The 18,464-nt window shown below is 45.9% G+C and overlaps 1 protein-coding gene across 3 annotated transcripts in view; it reads right to left on the bottom strand.

Moving 5' to 3' along the window:
- Positions 1-18,464, bottom strand: part of EEF1AKMT1 (EEF1A lysine methyltransferase 1) — a 28,038-nt gene that overhangs the window by 8,969 nt on the left and 605 nt on the right. The window contains exons 1-3 of one of the 3 annotated variants that reach the window (XM_068144200.1): positions 11,659-11,868; positions 10,542-10,695; positions 9,599-9,661 (exon numbers count right to left, since the gene is read on the bottom strand). In XM_068144200.1, coding sequence (XP_068000301.1) covers positions 9,599-9,636 — 38 coding nt within the window. In that variant the 5' untranslated portion in view covers positions 9,637-9,661; positions 10,542-10,695; positions 11,659-11,868. Of the gene's footprint in view, positions 1-9,598; positions 9,662-10,541; positions 10,696-11,658; positions 11,869-18,464 lie in introns of those variants that run through there. The other 2 variants (XM_068144192.1, XM_068144209.1) reach the window with 2 other exon arrangements.

Here is an 18,464-nt window from a genome sequence, read left to right as displayed (position 1 = left end):
CTTTCAACAGGCTGCCAATGGGCTGGATCCACAGCTCAAGCATCTGTCATGCAGTGATCCACGATGCTCTGGAGAAAGGAGGTGCTCCAGAACACATCCAGTTCATCGATGATATCATCGTCTGGGGTAAAACTGCTGAAGAAGTCTTTGAGAAAGGTAACATAATCATTGACATTCTTCTGAATGCAGGTTTTGCCATCAAGCGAGACAAGGTGAAAGGACCTACCACAGAGATTCAGTTTCTGGGAGTGCGCTGGCAGGATGGACGCCGACACATTCCAGTGGATGTGGTAAATAGAGTCTCTACCATGGCAAGTCCCACAAACAAGCAAGAGACCCTACGTTTCTTGGGGATAGTGGGATTTTGGAGACTACACATTCCTGGATACAGTCAGATTGTGAAACCTCTGTATGATGTGACTCGAAAGAGAAACCATTTCCACTGGGGACCTGAACAACAAGCAGCCTTTGACCAGATAAAGCAAGAGGTAATTCAAGCAATGGGTCTGGGACCTGTTCGAGATGGTCCAGACATTAAGAACATTTTGTACACGGCTGCAAGTGACAATGGTCCAACCTGGTGCTTATGGCAAAAAGCTCCAGGTGAGACACGTGGACGACCTCTTGGTTTCTGGAGTCGAGGTTACAGAGGTTCAGAGGCTAATTATACTCCAACAGAGAAAGAAATTTTAGCTGCCTATGAAGGAGTAAAAGCATCTTCTGAAGTGATTGGAACTGAATCACAACTTCTCCTAGCTCCCAGATTACCAGTTTTGAATTGGATGTTCAAAGGCAAAGGATCCACACCACATCATGCCACAGACTCGACCTGGTCTAAGTGGATGGCTCTGATAACACAGAGAGCTCGAATGGGAAATCTTGAAAGACCTGGTCTAGTGGAGGTGATCTCAAGTTGGCCTGAAGGTATCAACTGTGCTAAACCTCCAGAGGAGAAAGTAACTCGTGCTGAGGAAGCTCCTCCTTACAATGACCTTTCTGATGATGAAAAGAAATACGCTTTGTTCACAGACGGTTCCTGTCGTCTTGTTGGAAACAAGCGAAGGTGGAAGTCTGCAGTGTGGAGTCCAACACGCCGAGTTGCAGAAGCGAGAGATGGAGAAGGAGAATCCAGTCAGTTCGCAGAGGTAAAAGCTGTCCAGCTAGCTCTCGACGTAGCTGAACGTGAGAGATGGCCAAAGCTTTATCTCTACACCGACTCATGGATGGTAGCCAATGCTCTATGGGGTTGGCTAAAGAACTGGAAGAAGAGTGGTTGGCAGAGGAAAGGAAAACCCATTTGGGCAGCCAACCTATGGCAGGACATTGCTGACCGAATCGAGAGAATTCCAGTGAAAGTGAGACACATCGATGCTCACATTCCTAAGAGCAAAGCTACTGAGGAACAGCAACACAACCATCAGGCAGATCTAGCTGCAAGAGTTTCTCAAGTAGACATGGACTCTAATCTTGATCTCGACTGGAAACACCGAGGTGAGATATTCTTAGCTCGGTGGGCTCACGATTCATCAGGACATCAAGGCAGAGATGCAACATACCAATGGGCTCGTGACAGATCCATAGACATTTCCATGGATGCTATCACGCAAGTCATCCATGACTGTGACATTTGTGCTGCTATTAAGCAGGCAAAACGTCTTAAGCCCTTGTGGTATGGTGACAGATGGTCCAAGTACAAGTATGGTGAAGCTTGGCAGATTGACTACATCACTCTACCACGTTCTCGTTCTGGTAAGCAATACGTGCTTACTATGGTAGAGGCAAACACTGGATGGTTGGAAACTTATCCAGTTCCACATGCAACTGCACGCAACACCATTCTCGGTCTGGAGAGACAAATCCTGTGGAGACACGGAACTCCAGAGAGGATTGAGTCAGACAACGGAACTCATTTCAAGAACAACCTTGTAAAGAGCTGGGCAAAAGAGCACGGTATTGAGTGGATATTCCACATTCCCTACTATGCACCAGCTTCAGGGAAGATTGAACGCTACAACGGTTTGTTGAAGACCACTCTCAAAGCCATGGGGGGTGGATCTTTGAAAAACTGGGAAAAACATTTAGCACAAGCAACCTGGCTGGTAAATAGTAGAGGTTCAGTGAACCGAGCTGGACCTGCACATTCAGATTTGCTACGGAAAGTAGAAGGTGATAGAGTCCCTGTTGTTAGAGAAAAGAACCTGTTAGGTAAAACTGTTTGGGTATTTTCACCCTCAGGAGAGGCTAAACCTGTCCGAGGGGTGGTTTCAGCTGAAGGTCCAGGTCACACTTATTGGGTAATGCAAGAGAATGGTGAAATTCAGTGCATTCCACAAAGAAATTTAACTTTAGCTGAAAGAGGTTAATTTTGAACTGCTGTACAGCTACATCGCGTCCAGAGGAAGGATCAACGACGAATCTACGGTGCACGAACCCTGAGATCCCTGAGAGCCCTGAGTCAACTAAGAGACCCTGAGATTTCCCTGTTTCCCTTTTCTTCGCTTCATCGGTGAAGGAATGAACTGTTTTCCATTTTTCTCATTTTCTGATTTTCTTGGACTTTTGAATCATCTACATCTGAGCATAGCCGGAATGGACTATGAACTTTACTCACGAACTGTAAATATCATTTTGGATTGGATGGACAGTATGAACAGCCAATGAAATTGTTTAGAAGGGGTGGACTGTGGCCGGTTGACGTTGCCCCCTTAAGAAAGGGAATATGGTGGACGGAAGTTGGTAAACGGAAGGAATAGTCTAAACTAATTTCATTGGACGAGTGGGAGGAAGCACTTCTGAGCTGGGACTATACTGGACATTTCCAGCACTTCTCAGTCAGTCTTGCTTCCGCCTCTTCTTCAGGCAACAGCTTTCTGTCCTGGGCTTTCTGCCAAGGCTCCGGCCTTGAGAGAAAAACAGATAACAGGCCTGTATTAACTCTTTTCCAATTAACACAAACTGCTTCTAACATTTTTTTTTCTTTCCTCTCTTTTCTCTCTCTTCCTATCCCACTCTGGGGAAAGGGGGGAGAGAGGGGAGAGCGGAGGTGGGGAACCCCCTCTGTCCAGAGGGGGGTCACTCTCATTTCTGTGTTACTCTGTTGTATATCTTTGTATATATTGTAGATATTGTAAATTTGTAAATAATCCCCTGCAAACCCTACATCGCTTTGTAAATATAGCTCCACTGCTTTGCTAATTCAGCTTGCGAGTTTTTTTTTCCTTTCCCGTCAATTTTTTTTTCCCTTTTACTTTACAAGGGGGAAGGGAGGAGGCTTTCTCGGCCTTACCTTCCATCCCACCACATTTTTTTTATTGGCGCCCAACGTGGGGCAGATAATTAGTTCAATTTATTATTTGATTGATTTAGTGTTTTCTAGCTGAATTAGCAAACATGAAGGTATTGTGGTTTGTGGAGCGATTATTCTTTTCAATTTTTGGGGCTCTGGTTTACAGATATTGTTTGGGTTTGATTTTGGATTACCTGGGTAAATATTTGGTGCGGACAATTTATATGTGGGTTATGTATAAAGTTAAATTATGGTATGGAAAATGTATTAATTTATTATGGCCAGTGAGATACAGGAATGTTACCTCCACCACTCTCCCAATTGAGATAAAGGGTTTTAAGATTCCGCCTGAGGAGACAGTAACTTTAGGTGATGCCTGGGATCCAAAGGTGATTTATTTCATGTGTATAATTCTGCTGCTGGTGATAACTAATGTGTTTTCTCTGTATTCCTTGTGGCGAGAGAAAAAGGTGTCCAGGGCGTGTTTTGTTATTAAAACTAGATCAAAAAGAAAACGCCGTGGCTCTCGATCAGTCCCAGAGTCATCTAGTGATGAGGACTGTGCAGAACCCGTGTCAGTTAAAAAGAAGGCTAAAAAGTTAATTGGTAAGGCAGCTCTAAATGACTTTGCTGATTCTGGCAAGCAGCCAAGGGCATCGGCTGGTATCAACATGGCACCTACTCCTTCTCCCACTCCTTCTCCTTCTTCTTCTTCTCCGTCGGCCATTAATGGAGCAACATCACTTCCACCCACTCCCTCGGTGGGACCGGAAGTCACTGCCCCAGCAGCTGATTTATCTCAGGACCTGTCAGCTTCCATTAAGGTGGCTGTAAATTCAAACACAGCTCCAGTTAAGGTGGCTCCTTTAAAGACTAGAGCTGCAAAGGCCCAAGATGGAGAAGAAGAGGTGGAGACTGATCCTGGTGAGGGGCCCTCTACTCTAAAAGATCCTGCTCAGGAGGAAGAGAAGGTTTGTTTTAAAGATCTAGCTAACCTAGTGAGATCAAAGCAGGATAGAGATGAAGCTAGGAAAGCAGCTGGCAAAGGTGGTTCTCAGCTTAAAGAGATCCTTAGGAGAATGACAGCAGGATTTTACGGGCAAAGAATTCAGGGAGATGAAGATGAAGATGATATTACGGACTGTTCGTCACCACGGGAAGAATTGCGAAATGTCCGTAAAGATTTCACCAGGGCAGATAAGGAGCCAGTTCTAGCTTGGCTTAGTAGGTGTTATGATACAGGTGCTTCAGCTCTAACAGTTGGAGACAAGTCAGCAGCTCAGTTAGGAACTCTCTCAAGGGACAATGGAATAGATAGACATCTAGGCGAAGCTCTCGGTAAGGTTAATCTGTGGATACGCCTTTTAATAGCGGTTGCCCTGAGATACCCTTCCCGAGATGATCTTCCCTGGAATCCTAAACCCTGGACTACCATAGATGAGGGAATTAAGCGCTTGAGAGAATTTGCTGTTAGAGAGCTACTCTATGGTGAACATGAAACTCTGAATCCTGATGACATTCCTGTGGGTATTGGTCTTGCTAAAAAGATCATCAAACTTGCTCCTTCTAATTATGCAAACATTCTGGCAAGCAGAATTGTGTCAAGAAGTTATGGTGGAGCTTCTCCCACGGTTGGCCAATTCAGTGATCAAATGAGACAATTGGAGGATAGCATGACACGTGGTTCTTTGGTTTCGGCCATTAAAACTATGTCTGGTGATATACAAAATTGCATAAGAGAGTTAAAAGATGAATTTAGAAATTCCATATCCCAATTGGCACAAAGGGATAATTTCAATTCTTCCTCCAGGTGGGTACAAGTCTCATCTGTGAGGAATACACGTCCTCCAAGGAGGTCATTCCAAAACAGGACATTCCAAAACAGGTCGTTCCAAAACAGACCACCAAGGCAATCACGTAGAACTATTTGGATAACTCTGCGTGATCAGTTTGGTGAGAACATGAACCGCTGGGATGGCCAACCAACTTCTAATCTTTTCAGGAGACTGAGGGAATTGCAAAGTGGCAGAACCCGAGGTAGCAATACCAGAAGGGTAGCTGTTACTTCTACAGTTCCCCAGAACGACTCTTATGGCTCCAACAGTGGCTCCAGTTATAACATGCAAAGTTATAACCCTGCACAATATGTGCAATGCACATGTGCGCATGTTCCCCATAACTAGGGGTGCCCTGCCTCCCGCCAGGGGGAGGAGAGGGATAACAGAGATAATAGAATCTATTGGGATGTGTACATCCAGTGGCCTGGCACTTCACAATTTCGGAAGTACAGGGCCTTGGTTGACACAGGAGCTCAGTGCACCATAATACCATCAAATTATCAGGGATCGGAGTCTATAACTATTCTGGGAGTCACTGGTGGATCTCAAGAGTTAAGTAAGGTAGAGGTTAACATAAGTTTAACTGGTAAACAATGGAGGAAGCATACAGTTGTGACCGGACCTGACGCACCTTGTATTTTGGGAATTGATTTTCTGAGAGAAGGGCGTTTCAAGGACCCTAGAGGTTACAAATGGGCTTTTGGAGTAGCTTCTATAGAAATTGATGGACAAAAATTGAAGCTATCTGCTAGACCTGAACTTTCTGATGAATCTGCAGTTGTGGGACAACATAAGATACAGGACATTAAATTGCCGGTTGCTTCTCAGACTGTGCATCACAGACAATACAGAACCAACCGTGACTCTTTGTTGCCCATTCAGAATCTGATTCATCAGTTGGAGAGTCAGAAAGTCATCAGCAAAACTCATTCACCTTTCAACAGTCCAGTGTGGCCTGTGCGGAAGCAGAATGGAGACTGGCGTCTGACGGTAGACTACCGAGCCCTAAATGAAGTGACACCACCTATGAGTGCAGCAGTACCAGACATGATGGAGCTACAGTATGAGCTGGAATCCAAAGAGGCCAAATGGTATGCTACCATAGACATTGCTAATGCATTTTTCTCTATTCCCATAGCAGAGGAATGCAGGCCTCAGTTTGCTTTCACCTGGAGAGGAATCCAGTACACTTTCAACAGGCTGCCAATGGGCTGGATCCACAGCTCAAGCATCTGTCATGCAGTGATCCACGATGCTCTGGAGAAAGGAGGTGCTCCAGAACACATCCAGTTCATCGATGATATCATCGTCTGGGGTAAAACTGCTGAAGAAGTCTTTGAGAAAGGTAACATAATCATTGACATTCTTCTGAATGCAGGTTTTGCCATCAAGCGAGACAAGGTGAAAGGACCTACCACAGAGATTCAGTTTCTGGGAGTGCGCTGGCAGGATGGACGCCGACACATTCCAGTGGATGTGGTAAATAGAGTCTCTACCATGGCAAGTCCCACAAACAAGCAAGAGACCCTACGTTTCTTGGGGATAGTGGGATTTTGGAGACTACACATTCCTGGATACAGTCAGATTGTGAAACCTCTGTATGATGTGACTCGAAAGAGAAACCATTTCCACTGGGGACCTGAACAACAAGCAGCCTTTGACCAGATAAAGCAAGAGGTAATTCAAGCAATGGGTCTGGGACCTGTTCGAGATGGTCCAGACATTAAGAACATTTTGTACACGGCTGCAAGTGACAATGGTCCAACCTGGTGCTTATGGCAAAAAGCTCCAGGTGAGACACGTGGACGACCTCTTGGTTTCTGGAGTCGAGGTTACAGAGGTTCAGAGGCTAATTATACTCCAACAGAGAAAGAAATTTTAGCTGCCTATGAAGGAGTAAAAGCATCTTCTGAAGTGATTGGAACTGAATCACAACTTCTCCTAGCTCCCAGATTACCAGTTTTGAATTGGATGTTCAAAGGCAAAGGATCCACACCACATCATGCCACAGACTCGACCTGGTCTAAGTGGATGGCTCTGATAACACAGAGAGCTCGAATGGGAAATCTTGAAAGACCTGGTCTAGTGGAGGTGATCTCAAGTTGGCCTGAAGGTATCAACTGTGCTAAACCTCCAGAGGAGAAAGTAACTCGTGCTGAGGAAGCTCCTCCTTACAATGACCTTTCTGATGATGAAAAGAAATACGCTTTGTTCACAGACGGTTCCTGTCGTCTTGTTGGAAACAAGCGAAGGTGGAAGTCTGCAGTGTGGAGTCCAACACGCCGAGTTGCAGAAGCGAGAGATGGAGAAGGAGAATCCAGTCAGTTCGCAGAGGTAAAAGCTGTCCAGCTAGCTCTCGACGTAGCTGAACGTGAGAGATGGCCAAAGCTTTATCTCTACACCGACTCATGGATGGTAGCCAATGCTCTATGGGGTTGGCTAAAGAACTGGAAGAAGAGTGGTTGGCAGAGGAAAGGAAAACCCATTTGGGCAGCCAACCTATGGCAGGACATTGCTGACCGAATCGAGAGAATTCCAGTGAAAGTGAGACACATCGATGCTCACATTCCTAAGAGCAAAGCTACTGAGGAACAGCAACACAACCATCAGGCAGATCTAGCTGCAAGAGTTTCTCAAGTAGACATGGACTCTAATCTTGATCTCGACTGGAAACACCGAGGTGAGATATTCTTAGCTCGGTGGGCTCACGATTCATCAGGACATCAAGGCAGAGATGCAACATACCAATGGGCTCGTGACAGATCCATAGACATTTCCATGGATGCTATCACGCAAGTCATCCATGACTGTGACATTTGTGCTGCTATTAAGCAGGCAAAACGTCTTAAGCCCTTGTGGTATGGTGACAGATGGTCCAAGTACAAGTATGGTGAAGCTTGGCAGATTGACTACATCACTCTACCACGTTCTCGTTCTGGTAAGCAATACGTGCTTACTATGGTAGAGGCAAACACTGGATGGTTGGAAACTTATCCAGTTCCACATGCAACTGCACGCAACACCATTCTCGGTCTGGAGAGACAAATCCTGTGGAGACACGGAACTCCAGAGAGGATTGAGTCAGACAACGGAACTCATTTCAAGAACAACCTTGTAAAGAGCTGGGCAAAAGAGCACGGTATTGAGTGGATATTCCACATTCCCTACTATGCACCAGCTTCAGGGAAGATTGAACGCTACAACGGTTTGTTGAAGACCACTCTCAAAGCCATGGGGGGTGGATCTTTGAAAAACTGGGAAAAACATTTAGCACAAGCAACCTGGCTGGTAAATAGTAGAGGTTCAGTGAACCGAGCTGGACCTGCACATTCAGATTTGCTACGGAAAGTAGAAGGTGATAGAGTCCCTGTTGTTAGAGAAAAGAACCTGTTAGGTAAAACTGTTTGGGTATTTTCACCCTCAGGAGAGGCTAAACCTGTCCGAGGGGTGGTTTCAGCTGAAGGTCCAGGTCACACTTATTGGGTAATGCAAGAGAATGGTGAAATTCAGTGCATTCCACAAAGAAATTTAACTTTAGCTGAAAGAGGTTAATTTTGAACTGCTGTACAGCTACATCGCGTCCAGAGGAAGGATCAACGACGAATCTACGGTGCACGAACCCTGAGATCCCTGAGAGCCCTGAGTCAACTAAGAGACCCTGAGATTTCCCTGTTTCCCTTTTCTTCGCTTCATCGGTGAAGGAATGAACTGTTTTCCATTTTTCTCATTTTCTGATTTTCTTGGACTTTTGAATCATCTACATCTGAGCATAGCCGGAATGGACTATGAACTTTACTCACGAACTGTAAATATCATTTTGGATTGGATGGACAGTATGAACAGCCAATGAAATTGTTTAGAAGGGGTGGACTGTGGCCGGTTGACGTTGCCCCCTTAAGAAAGGGAATATGGTGGACGGAAGTTGGTAAACGGAAGGAATAGTCTAAACTAATTTCATTGGACGAGTGGGAGGAAGCACTTCTGAGCTGGGACTATACTGGACATTTCCAGCACTTCTCAGTCAGTCTTGCTTCCGCCTCTTCTTCAGGCAACAGCTTTCTGTCCTGGGCTTTCTGCCAAGGCTCCGGCCTTGAGAGAAAAACAGATAACAGGCCTGTATTAACTCTTTTCCAATTAACACAAACTGCTTCTAACATTTTTTTTTCTTTCCTCTCTTTTCTCTCTCTTCCTATCCCACTCTGGGGAAAGGGGGGAGAGAGGGGAGAGCGGAGGTGGGGAACCCCCTCTGTCCAGAGGGGGGTCACTCTCATTTCTGTGTTACTCTGTTGTATATCTTTGTATATATTGTAGATATTGTAAATTTGTAAATAATCCCCTGCAAACCCTACATCGCTTTGTAAATATAGCTCCACTGCTTTGCTAATTCAGCTTGCGAGTTTTTTTTCCTTTCCCGTCAATTTTTTTTTCCCTTTTACTTTACAAGGGGGAAGGGAGGAGGCTTTCTCGGCCTTACCTTCCATCCCACCACAGCCAGGCATGATGCAGTTTCATCGCTGTACCAAAACTGGCTCAGTTGCTGAGAAAGATAATGTACAATTACAAACAACACTGAATACAAACAACATTGAATCTTCTGACTCTGCTATGTACAGGTAGGTGTGAGGAGTCCTATTTATGGAAAACCAAAATCCATAGCAACTTGTCAGTTCACAAACTGTGAAGCTGGAAAGGTGACTATTTTCCTGAGAGTCTTTACTTCTCTAATCCAGCAACACAGAGCAGGCTGCTTACACTGTGCGCTTCCAAAGCATTTGCTGCAGCGTCAGGCAAACCAAGCAACGCAGAGTTTGCTGATGAGGTTAGTTCAAACCCAATCTGCAGATGCGTGATACTTACATACCCTTAAATTGAGTTACTTCAGTGGGACAGGAAAAAGCAACTTGAAAAGTGAAGGAAACAAAGGACAAAACTACTAAATCAGAAGAGTCCCAAAAAAAATGAAGAATAAAAACCACAGAAGAAAAAGAGCAGCAAAGCAGCCCCCCACAAAAACAAAGGAATAGAACACAGAAATAAATACGATGCGAAAGCAAAGATCACTTGATCTTGTTTACACTGTGATTGTCTCAAACTCAGGGAAGAATCTTTACTACCTTCACAAGCCAGGCTGGAGTTAAAATTTACAGAAGGTGTAGGTGCTTCTGTTGGCAACTTTATTCCCTCTCTGCAATCTGAATTTGTACACCCCACACACATGTACAGACAACTATACCTACATTTAATATTAAAACAAAGATCCCTATGCTGTTAGTGTCCGTGAATAGTTTGATTTTACAGCTCCAGAAACATCTTGAGTGGTCCTTTTTTAAATTTAATTTCATTATCCAGCTACAAAAGAAGCTTGGTAAAGGCTACTCCTCTAACTGCTCCATTCACTGAAGTTTATCGTTTCTTACCCAGTCTTCTTCTATTGAGCCAATGGAATATTGATTAAACTCCTGGGAGGTCTTCATGCCCTCTCTCTTCTGCTGTTCCAGATAGAACTCCTGGAGGGCAGCCAGCGTGTGGGATGAAAGCTGGGGAATGTCATCATCATCATCATCCATTTTTCTAGACAATAACCAGAGGGGGGGAAACAAAAATTAATTCAGTGAACCCTTTTCAATGGTAAATGGTTTTAGTAACAGCGTAGTCTCCTGAGGTAAACCAACCTCCACCAACAACATAGACTTAGTCTAACAGCTAACTTGTAGGCAAACCTCCTAACACGAGAAAACATACTCCTTCAACTTAGGAGCTCTTAAACCAGTGGGAAGCAGACTGCAAATATCACGTCTCCAGAGAGAATTCAGGAAGTGCAGCAACACTGTTCCCTTTCTACACAACACAGATCTGGCTTGTGTTCTTACTGGAAAGTTGTAATTACAGTTCTTGATTTCCTCAATCCATACACTTTTTTGGTATAAGCTTGCAGAAACAAAGCCACCTTCAGTGGATTTGGCAAATCCTAAAGATCTTTTTCCCCTTCCCTCCTAGAAATAACAATAGCTACTGGTCATTCCTTCCCATGTTCGAACATCACACAATTCTGACTCAAAATGCAGGGTAACAGCATTCTAGGAACAGCATCGCCCGGCTTTAACTTCCACATCAAAAAAAATCCTCTGAATGCCAGAAACCTTCTACGATGACAAGCAAGCAAGAAGCTCAAGATGTTTATCTAAGGTAACACTACTCGTGTGCACTGTGTGCAAAACACGGACGTCACTCGTACCAAAACGACACGGTGCACACCAGCGGGAACGCACCGCCGTTCGCAAGAAACTCTTGCACTGCGATACTGCACAGCGTCGCCGAACCCCGCTCGGCACAGGCAGCTCAGCCGCACCTCCCAGGGAGAGCCGAAGCGTTTGTGTCCTTCCAGAAGAGACAGTGCCATCTCGTGGGACAAAGAGGACGAAGAAAGGAACCTGGCATGGGAGACCTACTGGAGAAAACGGGAAGCGTCTCCTCTCAAGAAACGAATTTTCTCCGAACCTGAACTAAGAACTAGTACATTAGCAAAGACCTTACCAGAACTTGGAACTAGGCGTTCGCTTGTGTTTGTCCAGAAGTCACCAAAAGAACCGTGTGCCATCTGAACTGGGAGCAACTCCAAAAGTTCACTATAATTTGAAGTATGGTCGCTCACAGTTTATCTTCTCCTCATTCCCTCCCTTACTCCAGAATGGATGGCGTCCTGCCCTTCCACCCTCCCCGCTGCTCACCCCAGCAGGGCTTTCAAGACATTTCCTAAAACAAAGCTTCTCCCTGCTTTCTGAACAAGTGGTACCATTAAGCTGCCACTGTGAGATGACTCATTAGTATTCATTAATTACTCTGCCATTCAGCTGCAAGCGGCTTTCCCAGAGCAGCATTTAGTGACCTTCTGGCTTCTCAGGCGAGGCTGGTCACAGAGGGAATCATTCAGAACCTGAAGACCCACCACCTATGCCATCAGCCTCACACAGAGAATGCTGGAGCCAAGACAAGGTGTTTAAGAGCAGGCTGGATGAGGCTCTGACCAGCCTGATCTACTGTGGGGTGTCCCTGCCCATGGCAGGGGGGTTGGAACTAGATGATCCTTGTGGTCCCTTCCAACCCTGACTGATACTATGATACCCAGGAAAACCAAAAGTGCTTATTTTACCTCAAGTTTTTTATTGAATAAAACGTCTATGTACTAAAATGAATTATTAGATTACATATTACAGTATTTACTACAGAAAAGACTGCAAGTTCACATAGGTAATACAGCTTCTAGCAACAATGCTCTAACGATACACAATGCTACAATCCATTTCAGACCCCATGCAAGAACTTTTTTTGTAGTTAGGACAGATGTTAGACGTTCAAAAACCACTCCTCATCTCACAGCTTGCTTTGAGTGCATCATACATGTAGTGATCTGGTTTGCTGTTATCCCTTAGGCAAGAACACATCTATGCTTTGACACTAAGAAACTGAAACAGATGCAAACTTGAGGCCAAAGTCAAAAGCTTACAATTGTTACCTTACGTTCAGTGAGCCCATGGAGACATTTGTAAGGACTAAAAACTATGCCCATGAAATGAATCCCTCATAGATACTCCTGAGGAAGCATTATCCATCATTTCAGTAAATAAAAAGGCAGATGGACATAGACTTTGTTTTCTTTTTTAAGAACTTTTGTTTGAAATGTTAATACTCTTCCTTTCAGTTTGTAAACTCGAGTCTTAGGAACGAAGCAGCAATTAACTGTGAGGCTGCAAACAGAAGTAACTCAGAACATATGGTAGGAATATTATGTGCATCTATTAAGAACGCCTTCAAAACACAAGGTACTTTCCCAACCATACCTATATTGTCTACATGTACTGCCCTAGGTCATTAGCAGGAAGGCATTTTCATGCTCAAGAACTACCTCAGAAAACTGTTAAAGTGAGTGAGTTTATGTGAACAAGATTTGTAAATTCCTTTGGCTTCAACAGTGAAAGTTCTACTGTTTGAGAGAATCACACAAACATCCAGCTTGGAAAAGACCCTCAGGATCACCAAGTCCAACCAATAACCCTACCCTACAAAGTTCACCCCTAAACCATATCCCCAAGCACCACATCCAAACGACCCTTAAACACATCCAGGGTTGGCAACTCAACCACCTCCCTGAGCAGCTCGTTCCAATCCCTGACCACTCTTTCTGTGAATTTTTTTTTCCTAATGTCCAGTCTAAACCTACCCAGTGGTAACTTGAGGCCAATCCCTCTTGTTCTATCACTAATTACCTGTGAGAAGAGACCAGCACCAGCCTTTCCACAATATCCTTTCAGGTAGTTGTAGACAGCAATGAGGTCTCCCCTCAGCCTCCTCTTTTCCAAACTAACCAGCCCCAGCTCCTTGAGTCGCTCTTTATAAGATTTATTCTCCAAGCCCTTCTCCAACTTTGTTGCCCTCCTCTGCATTTGCTCCAGCACCTCCACATCTCTCCTGTATTGAGGTGCCCAAAAGTGGACACAATACTCAAGGTGTGGCCTCACCAGAGCTGAGTACAAGGGGACAATCACCTCCCTGCTGCTGCTGGACACAGCATTTCTGATACAAGCCAGGAAAATCCCTGTATATCCATTCCAGGAAGTTCACTACTGAAGCTCCAGCTGGCTCATCTGCACTTGCCTCCGGCCCTAGGTCCCTCCACAACCAGCATTCATTCTGTCCTCACACTGGAGGACAGGGCTGCATTTCAAGAATGCCCTGGGATTCAGAGCATCCAGAACACAGACAGTGCTAATACAGCACTACATATTTATTGGGAGTATTATTAGGAATACAAGGTTTAAAACCATCAACATGGCTTATCTTCTTTATTACTAATTCTTAATTAGGCACAGATGCAACACATAAGCTAAAAACAATGAAGAAATCACATCTCCAAGAACAGATCTGGAACAGCACATGCAGAGTTTGGAAAAAGAAGACTTATGGTGAAGCCAAAGTTCATCTAAAGGAAAGAAGGGAAAAAAGCTCCCATTGATACCATGGGACTTGAACAGGAAAGGCCATCTTTATAGGGTGAAGTGGCAAATTTCAATGCTGCTGGCCTCCAAAGGGCCAGATCCACCCAAAGAATGGGAAAAGTGAGGTGACTGCAGCTACACCTCACAGCCTGCAGCTCACACGATGCAGCAGGTAGGATGAAGGTGTGTGCAGACTCCTTTAGTCTTTTCCCCTCTGCACAGCAAAATCTCCCTCTCAGTAGCTGATGAACTGTTCAGGTAAATGTCATCACTACAGGAAAAAAGCTCTTCAATGAAGAGAAAAAATTAGAAAAAGAGGTAACACCAAGTGAAAATAGTAGCACAGAAGACTCCAAGGCCTTTTCTACACAAGAATACTGTGCCTATTTAATGTTAGTTTCCAGCTGTCATGTATGAAATCTACAATTGAATTCTAATGTAGAAAGGAAAAAAAATTAGAAGGAACACTGTGGAAAAATTAACTTGATCAACAATTCCTACAGTCTTTGGTCCCCTGCATATTTGGTCCACTCATAATTATGAAGTTATGATCATCAGGAAACAAGTCCTCTTTGAAACAGTGTGGCTTCTATGCCCAAATGCAACTGTACAGAGAAGTCTGGAAACCTACAATCACCAGGTCAGCTGAGGCAAGTACCCAGTGTGCCCCTGCACCATTGCTCACCCCATAAATTAAAACAAAGGAAGGCAAGAGAGCCACCTCTAAAGATACTCACATTGGAAAGTACACAACTGCTTCTTCAGAGCTTTTACCCAGAGATTGCACCAAAGATGACTCATTAATATTTTCTGCCAGAGAGACAGCGTCAACCTAACTCCTGTCTGTAAGGCAGGCCTCCCCAAATGCCCACACATCTTGGAAATACCACTTGGTGAGTCCACCAGCAGAAGGACACTTTGCTGCTCTGCCAGTTCCCAAAGATCACTCTTTATGGCACCCCAAATCTCACTGTAGTGTTTGCAATATGCAACAAGAAAAACTGGACAATGGTGTACAACCGCAATGAAAATCACATGGAAGGGGCTGCAACCGCCTGCCTGGAAGTGAACATGGCATTAAAACCAGGAAGATACTGTGCTCTGCTCAAACTCCAGCTCCTTAATGTGTACAGGGCCCCAAATCCTGTGTCCCCAGGCAATAATAGGAGGAGTGGCCAAACTAACCCACACACAGGTGCTGAGGGAGCCTGTCCCAATCACTGTAAAGGCCCAGCCAAAGGATCTCTCCTGCTGGAAACAATTTTTTCCCCAGATCTTTAATGACTGAAAAAGAGTTGACAGTGATTTGACAAGATACTGTGAGTATTGCCAAATGCACTTTCACAGAAATGACTAACAGGACAGAGTGTGAAATACTTAAGTCTAAAGTGATTCAGACAAAAAAGTCCTCCTGCTAACTAGTGTGGTGTAGCCAGAAAAAAAACAACAAACAAATAAATGCTAGGCCATACCTACATCTGTTTTATGAAGTCTTCTAACACAAATCAAACCTTATCAAACACCTCGACCGACTGGACAGATGGGCAGAGTCCAATGGGATGGCATTCAACAAGTCCAAGTGCCGAGTGCTGCACTTTGGCTACGGCAATCCCATGCAGAGCTACAGGCTGGGGTCAGAGTGGCTGGAGAGCTCCCAAACAGAGAGGGACCTGGGGGTGCTGATCGACAGCCGCCTGAATATGAGCCAGCAGTGTGCCCAGGTGGCCAAGAGGGCCAATGGCATCCTGGCCTGCATTAGGAATAGTGTGGCCAGCAGGAGCAGGGAAGTCATTGTGCCCCTGTACTCTGCATTGGCTAGGCCGCACCTTGAGTACTGTGTCCAGTTCTGGGCCCCTCCGTTTAAGAAGGACATCGAAACACTTGAGCGTGTCCAGAGAAGGGCAACAAGGCTGGGGAGAGGCCTTGAGCACAAGCCCTATGAGGAGAGGCTGAGGGAGCTGAGATTGTTTAGCCTGGAGAAGAGGAGGCTCAGGGGAGACCTCATTGCCCTCTACAACTACCTGAAAGGTGGTTGTAGCCAGGAAGGGGTTGGTCTCTTCTCCCAGGCAACCAGCACCAGAACAAGGGGACACAGTCTGAAGCTGTGCCAGGGGAGGTTTAGACTCGAGGTGAGGAGAAAGTTCTTCACTGAGCGAGTCATTCGTCATTGGAATGGGCTGCCCAGGGAGGTGGTGGAGTCACCATCCCTGGAGGCGTTCAAGAGGGCTTGGACGTGGCACTTGGTGCCATGGTCTAGTCATGGGGTCTGTGTTGATAGGTTGGACTCGATGATCCTCGAGGTCCTTTCCAACCTTAGTTATACTGTGATACTGTGATCTAAGAGGTCATCTGCAAGCCCAGGCAGCCAGACTGCCCCCTGCAGGGCTTTTCCCCCACAACTGGATAAATCCCAAAACCTCAAGTTTTTGGGGCCCAGGTACCATAAACCAGAATGGCCTCTAAACTGGTTGGCCAAGTCAAGGGACTAATGATTTTGTGGAGCAGGATGGAGGAACAAGCAGGATCTGTGGACCAGGAGCTGCTCACCTGACACAGATGTAAGAACAGCTCCACTTCAGGATTAAGTCTGGAGAACTTTTTTGTTAACACCCCTGGCAAATGGTTCAAGAGGAAAGCTGTACTAGTTCAGATCAAGGGTTATTAGAATAAACCTTTATTGGAATAAACCAAACCAGGTTGGAAGAGACCTTCAAGATCATCGTGTCCAACCCATCAACCAATCCAACCCACCCAAACAGCTAACCCATGGCACCAAGCACCCCATCAAGTCTCCTCCTGAACACCTTCAATGACGGCGACTCCACCACCCCCCCGGGCAGCCCATTCCAATGGGCAATCACTCTTTCTGTATAGAACTTCTTCCTAACATCCAACCTGAACCTCCCCTGGCACAGCCTGAGACTGTGTCCTCTTGTTCTGGTACTGGCTGCCTGAGAGAAGAGACCAACATCCGCCTGTCTACAACCTCCCTTCAGGTAGTTGTAGAGAGTGATAAGGTCACCCCTGAGTCTCCTCTTCTCCAGGCTGAGCAGCCCCAGCTCCCTCAGTCTCTCCTCATAGGGCTTGTGTTCCAAACCCCTCACCAACTTTGTTGCTCTTCTCTGGACTCGTTCCAGCAAGTCAACATCCTTCCTAAACTGAGGGGCCCAGAACTGGACACAGTACTCAAGGTGCAGCCTAACCAGTGCAGTGTACAGGGGCAGAATGACCTCCCTGCTCCTGCTGGCCACACTGTTCTTGATGCAGGCCAGGATGCCATTGGCCCTCTTGGCCACCTGGGCACACTTCAGGCTCATGTTCAGCCTACCATTGACCAGTACCCCCAGGTCCCTCTCTGCCTGGCTGCTCTCCAGCCACCCTGACCCCAGCCTGTAGCACTGCATGGGGTTGTTGTGGCCAATGTGCAGAACCTGGCACTTGGATGTGTTAAATCTCATGCCGTTGGACTCTGCCCATCTGTCCAGCCTGTCGAGGTCTCTCTGCAGAGCCTCTCTGCCCTCCAGCAGATCAACTCCTGCCCCCAGCTTGGTGTTGTCAGCAAATTTACTGATGATGGACTCAATGCCCTCATCCAGATCATCAATAAAGATGTTAAAGAGCACAGGGCCCAGCACTGATCCTTGGGGCACACCACTAGTGACTGGCTGCCAGCTGGATGTGACACCATTCACCACCACTCTCTGGGCTCGGCCCTCCAGCCAGTTCCTAACCCATCGCAGTGTGCTCCCGTCCAAGCCATGGGCTGACAGCTTGGCCAGGAGTTTGCTACGGGGGATGGTGTCAAAGGCCTTGCTGAGGTCCAGGTAGACTACATCCACAGGCCTCCCCACATCCACCAGGCGGGTCACCTGATCATAGAAGGAGATCAGGTTGGTCAGGCAGGACCTGCCCTTCCTAAATCCATGCTGGCTAGGCCTGATCCCTTGGCCATCCTGTAAGTGTTGTGTTATTGCACTCAGGATGACCTGTTCCATGATCTTGCCTGGCACTGAGGTCAGGCTGACAGGCCTGTAATTCCCTGGCTCATCCAACTGGCCCTTCTTATGGATGGTTGGTCCTGGTCATTCTCTATGCTGACGGTGGCCAAAAGCAGCTGTCTCAAAAGGAGCAAGATAGGAACACACCACCTCCCCATTCCACACTCTCCCAGACTTCAAGTATTTTCCGTTAAGGGAGCTGTTTCTGTATCTGAAGTGATTTATTCTGTGAATGCAGGTCTCTTACAGACTCTTGTCCAGTATCCATTAAAATCACATAACATTTTAGTTCGGTAATGCTGGCTGGTAAGAAGTTTTATTTCATGAATAGCTACTTCTTCTTGCCGTG

The sequence above is a fragment of the Melanerpes formicivorus genome, unplaced genomic scaffold, assembly GCF_026170545.1.
Source record: "Melanerpes formicivorus ecotype bairdi unplaced genomic scaffold, bMelFor1.0.p_v2 SCAF_1, whole genome shotgun sequence".
Taxonomy (NCBI): Eukaryota; Metazoa; Chordata; class Aves; order Piciformes; family Picidae; genus Melanerpes; species Melanerpes formicivorus.
The sequence above is the reverse complement of the archived record's forward strand: the minus strand, read 5'-3'. Positions and strand labels throughout refer to the sequence as shown.